The sequence below is a fragment of the Aquarana catesbeiana genome, linkage group LG03 (genome assembly GCF_042186555.1).
Source record: "Aquarana catesbeiana isolate 2022-GZ linkage group LG03, ASM4218655v1, whole genome shotgun sequence".
NCBI classification, from domain to species: Eukaryota; Metazoa; Chordata; class Amphibia; order Anura; family Ranidae; genus Aquarana; species Aquarana catesbeiana.
Genome location: NC_133326.1, coordinates 271234594 through 271242690, shown reverse-complemented (window position 1 = coordinate 271242690; position 8097 = coordinate 271234594). Strand labels below are relative to the sequence as shown.

The 8097-nt window shown below is 43.8% G+C and overlaps 1 protein-coding gene across 1 annotated transcript; it reads right to left on the bottom strand.

Moving 5' to 3' along the window:
- Positions 1-5776: 5776 nt before the first annotated feature.
- On the bottom strand, positions 5777-7370 carry LRRC10 (leucine rich repeat containing 10). Its single transcript, XM_073624028.1, has one exon. It carries the CDS (start codon positions 7323-7325, stop codon positions 6438-6440), a length of 888 nt encoding a protein of 295 aa, XP_073480129.1. The 5' UTR covers positions 7326-7370; the 3' UTR covers positions 5777-6437.
- Between the last annotated feature and the right edge of the window lie 727 nt (positions 7371-8097).

Here is an 8097-nt window from a genome sequence, read left to right as displayed (position 1 = left end):
TCTTAGGACCGACGCAAGTGGTTCCATCACCAAGGCAAATAGAGCCGGTGACAGCAGACAGCCCTGCCTCGTACCTCTTCGAACCGAAAAGGGTGCTGACAGAGCACCGTTAAGTTTTATTTGCGCTGTCTGGTCCTTATACAAAAGATCAATCCACCTACGTAATTCTTCTCCAAAACCCATAACCTCTAGAACCGAGGACATAAAATCAAACGCCTTTTCAATGTCTAGCGCAACCATTACCCTCGTGAAGGACTCAGTGGAAGGTAGCTGAAGATGTGTAAACACTACGTAAATTTATATCTGTTGATTTCCCTGGCATGAAACCAGTCTGGTCTATATTAATCAGGGATGGTAGAATCATCCGCAGTCTGGTCGCTAATATTTTTGTCAAGATCTTGACGTCATAGTTTAGCAAGGAGATCGGCCTATAGGAAGTACAGAGGGATATGTCTTTGCCGGGCTTAGGGATGAGGACTATGTGTGCCTGGTACATAGAGGGGGGCAAGGACATATGTCTTTTACTTTCAGAGAAGACCTTCAACAGTTTTGGTGCAATCAATGAGGCGTACATTCTGTACCACTTACCAGGTAGGCCATCCGATTCCGGTGTTTTGCCACTGGGGAACGAACAAATCGCTGCCTCTATCTCCTCCGTGGTAAAATCTTTGTCTAAAAATTCAAGATCCTCCTGCGATAGAGTGGGTAGGTGTAGGGAATGTAAAAACTCCCTACACCGGTCCTCAGGCCAGCCAGGGACTGCTTCCTATAATTTTTCATAGAAGGATCTGAATTCATCCAAAATTTGCTCAGGAGTAGAGATCACCTGACCATCCGAACCACAGATTTCTGACACCACCGTCTGCATTTTAGAGTCCGCTACTAAATTCGCTAGGAGTTTGCTATTTTTGTCTCCGGACTCAAAGATCCTCCCCGCTAGAGAGTTTAAATCCAGATGTGTGGCCGAAGCAAGATGTAGAGACAATGCTCTTCTTGCTTCAGCTAGCTGGCTGAAGTGATCCAGAGTCGGGGAGTCAGAAAAAGCCTCTGCTGCCTTAGCCTCTTCCTCCTCAAGTGCCTGGACTTGGCAGGACATCTCAGAACGGACTGCTTTGATAGCTGAAATGTATTCTCCCCTGGTGTTGACCTTAAATGCGTCCCAGACTACCTGTGCTGAGGTTGAGTCCTCATTGATCTCCCAGTATTGTTGTAGAGGAGAGACTTCCTCCCCCACCCTCGAGTCCCACAGCCATTTGGGTGCTAAACGCCAACAGTCTCGACTCCTGGTGTCAGACAACCCCAAGGTGATCTCCCGGGGCGCATGATCAGAGAGGCCCACAGGTAAATACGAGGCCCCCCTCACCGCTGCCAGGGCACATGTGTTGCCAAAGACCAGATCGATCCTGGAGCCTGATTTATGAGTGGTGGAGTGAAAGGAGTAAGCCCTAGTGGATTGGTGCTTCCATCTCCAGATCTCAGTGTAATTAAGTGTTTGTGCCCATTGAAGTAGGTAGGGTGAAAACACCCTATTTGGGTTGGACGAGTCCAGGGACAGGTCCAAAATGGAATTAAAGTCTCCAGCTATGTATAGTCTGGAGAATTATAATGTAGCTAAATGCCCATATAACTTGTAAAGGATCCGTTAGTTGAAAGGAGGAGGAACATCTACATTTACTAAAGCATAGACCACTGCTCTGATCTCCAGCAAGAGGATTATGAATCGGCCCTCCTGATCAGTTTGTAGATGGAGAACCTTATATGGAAGGGATTTGTTCAATAAGATGGCCACTCCCCTGGCATAACTGGAGTACATCGCATGAAATGATTGCCGTACCCAGGGTCTACGTAGCGCCAGGATCTTATTCCCCAGGAGATGGGTCTCCTGCAGGAACAAGATATGGGGTCTGTGACTTTTTAGATATTTAAACATTAATGCCCTTTTTACCTTGTCATTAAGACCCAGTACATTCCATGTTATCAATTTTAACTCCATGTAGGCAATAACAATTTATGATACAGTATTATGATAACAAAGTGCGAGGGATCGACCCCCTTGTTACCAAGGGAGAATGCAAAGAGGAAAACAAATTTGACACTGGGCATGGTAAGCATTGACAGAACACATGATGTATAAGCATCAGACAGTGGATATAGAGCATACAAAAAAAAAGAAAAAACAAAAAACAAAACAGTAACCTGTAAACTCCCTACTGACCATGAAGTACCCCTAACAGAGAAAAAAAAAAAGAAAACCAGAACTATGGTCAGTTTGATACCCAAAACCTGAAATCAAAACTCTTAGAACTTCAGACTTCTGTGAAAGTTTCCAGAGTGCGGCAATTCAGTGCCGCTGATGCCTCTTCAATTGGCGTAAAGAAAAACTGTGGGGGGGGTTAGATAATCCAGTGGGTTGTGTCCAACAAGGTAGCTCCGGGGTAGAAGAATGTAGAAGAACTGCATGTCCAGCCCTGAACTAGAAAAATATATTAAAGGTATATTAAACATACCAGCTCCCTGGGTTAGATTGGTCTCCCATCCAAAATAACGGGCAAGTCCTGTGTGGGGGGCTCAGGAGTCAACTAGCAACAACTTTAGGTGATAAAACCCAAGGGGCTATACAACAGACTGATGACCTGACAAAACAACTCCCCAGGCCCGGATCCGAAAGGGAGATAGAATCTTTATGAAAACTATCAGGGAGCAACTTGTAGTGAGGGATAACATCTGGTGCTCACCTCAGGCCATTTAGCCAGTCATCTGCATCAGCAGGAGAGTCAAAGAACCTGACCGAGCCATTGTGAGGGCCACGGAGACGGCTGGGATACAGCATGCTGTATTTAATGTCGTTTTCGCGTAGGCGCTTACGGACATCGTTGAAGGACTTCCTCTTGCGCTGCAGGTCAGCTGAGAAATCCGGAAACAATAGGACTGATGAGTTGCCGTACAGGAGTGAAGGATGTTTGCGAGCTGCTGAAAGGATCCTGTCGCGGTCCCTGAAGTTGAGGAAGCGAACCAAAAAGGGTCGGGGTTTCGCACCAGGGATAATGCGTCCCGTGGGGACAAGGTGGGCACGCTCAACGACATAGGTTGGGGAGATATCCACGAGGCCCAGCAATTTTTTGAAGAATTCTACCGCAAACTCTGCCGGTCGGACACCCTCCTCCCCCTCCGGGAGACCCAGGACTCGAACATTGTTGCGTCTCGCCCTGTTTTCTGCGTCATCGGCTTTAGCGACAAGCAATTGTACTGTGTGCTGCAAGTCCACTATGGTTTTGGAGTGTGTAGCTGTAAGATCTTCAGTGGCAGAGATTCTGGTTTCTGATTCAGTCAGCCTACCCCTGATCTTATCCAGGTCGTTTCTAATGAGATTACATTATTCAGCCAGGCGGTCTATTCTCACCAGCATGGAGGTTTTGCTTTGTTCAATGGTAGCCAGGATCACTGCAGTGCTGTCCTGGGAGGGTGCGTCAGAGAGAGCCGCACTTGGGGAAGCCGCAGGCTCTATGGCTAATTCGGTCAGCAGGACCTGCAGCCTCCCTATGAGAGAAGAGTCAGGCTGTGTAGTTGGTGCAGGAGCCGGGCGGCCTGGTGTGGATGAGTTTTTGGGCCTTTGCTTAGGGCCCATGAATCTGGGGACAAGGGGCTGATAGTATGGAGCAGAGGAATAGTCAGCAATAAGATAGGAGAGGGAGGGGGCCCTTCACAGCCACACAACAGCCAGTCAGTCACTGATATAGTGGTCACCACAGGGGTACTCACCAGGGCAGCGATGCAGCAAAGGCCTCAGGATCCCGGTCTCGACAGAGGGCAGTACTCAGGGCCCAGAGTAGCGGTCAGGAGGGTACTAGGGGTAGGCCGCAGGTATTTAGTCCCAGAAAATCACAGCCCGGAGAGGTGGGTAGTAGTCGCCAGCAGCCCCCCGTAAAACTTGCATATGGTGACAACCCATTGAGGAGGGCCAGCCGAGGGCACTATGCAGGAGAGGCCCAGGCAGCCGGGATGAAGGCAGAGGGGTGATAAGGATACTAGGCCCCAGGTCTCCTCAGTCAGCCCACATAGGCAGTCTCTACTGGCTGACTGAGCCTTTTTTCAGCAAGATGGTGGAGGGATGGTGGGGTGAGTGAGCACAGCAGTGTCCACGCTCCCGATTCCAAATCAGGCCGGCCGCTGCGCTGCTCCGCCGCCTGGCGGTGTAGGAAAGCGCGGTGGGCTTGAGGCTTCACTAGGCTGCACTAGGCTGCGGCCACGACGGGCGATTACAACGACCCCACGGATCATCGGCCTCCGCCAGGCACCCAGAGGGGTAAGCTGGATGATGAGGGGGTCCCCTACCTTTCCACCAGGCCAGGAACAGCTCCCTCCAGCCAGATGAAATACAGGGAGATGGCGGCAGCTGCGGTCGTGGAGGATCGGTGGTTCCCGGAGAGATCACAGGCCCGATCTGTGCAATATAGGGACAGGGAGCAGCAGATGGTGTAGGAGAAACCCACAGGCAGGTTTTCTTGCTGTTTTCCGTGATGCTGTTTTCCGTGATGTCCATGACGACATCACGGAGCTGGTGGATGTTAGAGACCTTGCGCTCCTCCACCTTCTGTTTGAGAATGCCCCACAGATGCTCAATAGGGTTTAGGTCTGGAGACATGTTTTGCCAGTCCATCACCTTTACCCTCAGCTGCAAAGCCGGGAATAAAAAAAAAAAGCCAATGGATGACTGCCGGTACCTGCTGATCGGCGAGGAGGAAGACAGGACAGAGCTCTGCATATGTAAACAATACAGAGCTCTGTCCTGTCAGTGGGGATGTGGCAGTTTTTGTTTCCCTGCAAAGCAGGGAATAAAAAGAGTTACATCCCTTATTAAAAGCACCTCACAGTACACACATAAACACTGGTTAGGCACACATTAAACCGTTTGATCGCCCTAGATGTTAACCCCTTCCCAGCCAGTGTCATTAGTACAGTGACAGCACATATTTTTTTAGCACTGATCAGTGTATTAGTGTCACTGGTTCCCACAAAGTGTCGGTTAGTGTCAGACTGTCCACCATACTATCACAGTCTCGCTATAGGTCACGGATCACCGCTATTACTAGTATTAAAATAAATAAATGAATACAACTTTCAGTATGTATACAATAATATGTAGACGCTATAACGTTTGTATAAACCAATCAATATAAGCCTATTGGGATTTTTATTTTACCAAAAACATGTAGCAGAATATATATTGGCCTGAATGTATGAAGAAATGTGATTTAATATTTTTTTTTATTGGATAAGTTTTATGGCAGAAAGTAAAAATATTATTTGTTTTTAAAATTTTTCGGTCTTCGCTTTGTTCATTTAGAGCGATAAAAAAATAAACCCAGAGGTGATCAAATACCACCAAAATAAAGCTGTATTTGTGGGGAAAAAATGATATAATATAAAAATGCTAGGTAAGCTATATCCTTTTTTTTACAATTATAGCCGGAAAGCTTTTTTATTTATTTTTTTCTCTATCATTATGTCTACAACTTACAGTAGAGCGAAGTTAATTTTAATAAAGCTGTAGATGTAATTTTTAGTAGTATAAATACTTTGATTAATAAAGAGAAATTCTAAAATCATTAAACAGACATTCAACCACGGCTTTTATATTAGAAAATGCCTTTAATAAACTACAGCTTATTACCATATACTTAAACAGTAAATAACATGTTTCATGAATTCACTCTATATTTGTATATAAATTGTGATTGTGTCAGAAAATATTTGTTAAACGACATACCTAGTACATGAGGTGTAAAAAAAAAATGTAAATTCATAAAACCTAAACATTTGATTACATCAAATCTCTTATAAATTGTTTAAAAAATGTGTTTACATGAATTTTACTGGTAAAGAAAGCATTATTTACATAAAGGTCTGTAAAGCTGTGATAATATTGGGGAGATTATTACTTATGCATATCCTTAGTGAGTATTCATCCTCAATAAAGCAAGTATGAATTATTAAGGGTGATTCAGATTGGCTGGGAGAAACACTCTGAATACTCCAGAAATGTTTGGTGATAATGCCAGAAAACCAATGCCTTGATGTTGCATGGAATGATAGGAATTGTTGCTGTCCATTGACTGATGAAACCAAATGAACCGTCTGCTTTTTGATCAAATTGTATTCTGCTACGGAAGTCATTTCTTTATCAACAAGGGATTAGGTACCTGCCAAGATAGATGTCTCTTCAGTAGGTACCTTCTAATTATATGAGACAATTTGACCAATCCAACCAAGGTTTTCTTGATTAACAATTAGCTCCATTTAAAGCACTTAGAGTAAAAAAAGTATATGTGTAAAAAAAAAAACAATCACTGTATTCCTCAGAAATGTAAAAAATACTTCTGCTCTCTTGACTGCTCTTTGATAAACTGCCATACGTTAACATTTTATAGTCCGTAAAATTAAATTAAGGAGGTGGTTGCCTCCACAGGACTAACATTCTGCGGTTTTGCTTCATTAGCAGCTATAGATTGTATGTCTTTACTTTCTTGTATGTCTTTACTTTCTGTGACCTTTTCAAGCTCTGCTTCCACCTCAAACCTTTTCTTGGGTTCTGGAGTGTCTTCAGACCATCTTCCAACTCTGCGAACACCCTTTGCTACTTTTGGAGCATTGCGACATGGATTGTGGTCATAGATAACAAGTTTTAACCCCCGCATGTGCTTTAGACTTGGGAAAAATTGAATACCATTTCTGTCCACATCAATGATTTCCAGGAAAGGCATTTGCAAAAAAACTGGTGGAAATTCAGCAAGGAGAGTTCCTGACATCCAGATACTTTTCAGTTCTCTTAAATTTCCTAGTTCCTTGGGGATGTTGCGGATTGGGTTGCAACCAGCGTGAAGTGTCTTGAGGTGAGGCAGCTCACAGATGACAACAGGCAAATGTGTGAAATAATTGGCCTCAATCCAAAGAGTATGCAAGCTGTTAAGACAACTTAGTTCATTTGGAAGGTCCTTAATATGGTTGTTTCCCAGGTATAATATAGACAGCTGCTTGAGGCTGCATACAACTAGTGGAAGAACTTTAAAGTTGTTAAAGTCCAAGGCTAGAATCTGGAGGTTCTGCAGCAGTTCCAGCTCTGGAGGAAGGTTAGCTAGGTTGTTGTCACTTAGGTACAGCTTGACAAGTTCTGTGAATGCACATACTCTTAGAGGAAATCTCCTAATTTGCATACTGCTCAAGTCCACCATCTTATCTATGGGCATTTCTTCTAGTTCCCCATGGAGGTATTTTTGGCAGCTGTTTGATGGGATAAAGGCAATAATTCCTCTTACCGTGTTGCCCATCTTCCATGTATTTCACAGAAACTTCATGCTCTGAGCCTTCTCTCTCTGTCCCTGAACTATGTTTTGTGAAGGCTGTTAAGAGTGGCATTTCAGTCGTTCCATTACAATACATTGTTTACATGGTAACTGCGATTAATCTCAAGAGTTGTGAAATGTTACTGATAACTGAAGGAGCATCTGGTGATGGGATGGACAGACGTGACTTAAAATAAAATACCTTCCCTTATGTCTGTTTAACTCCTACAAAAGGAAAACTAAACTATTTTCCCGAATCCAAAGAATATACAGTTTCTGGCAAGCATTCATGTGAACAAAAAAAGGAACATGATGTGGTATGCACATTGTAATTTATGAAGATATGTACACTCAGATAATGCACATTAGAAAAGGCAGGATTCATTTTAGCTAAACATTCCAACTTTTAACAGGCCGAAAAAAATCAGATTTAATCTGAAGCTGTTTAAAGTACCTGTCATGAATTAAAAATAACTCACTCAGCTAATGGTTAGATAATTGAATTAAATTGCACACAACCAAACCTACTGATACACATGGGGTTATTCACCAAGAAACCCAAGTGCTCTTGAAGATACATGCATAGAATGCTGCATGTATTTTTTTTTTTTATTCCCATCTATTAACCACTTCAAAGGATTGAGTTATACGTGTCACATTTTCCATCTGTTTTAGTTTTGAATAGTTTACGAGAAATAGGGTGTTTACAATTTAACCCCATGCTTCCCATTGCCTATACTGACTCTGCAAAAGAAGA

What these genes read in the sequence shown, in the direction of transcription:
- LRRC10 (XM_073624028.1), bottom strand. Translation starts at nt 7,325, where the DNA reads ATGGGCAACACGGTAAGAGGAATTATTGCCTTTATCCCATCAAACAGC.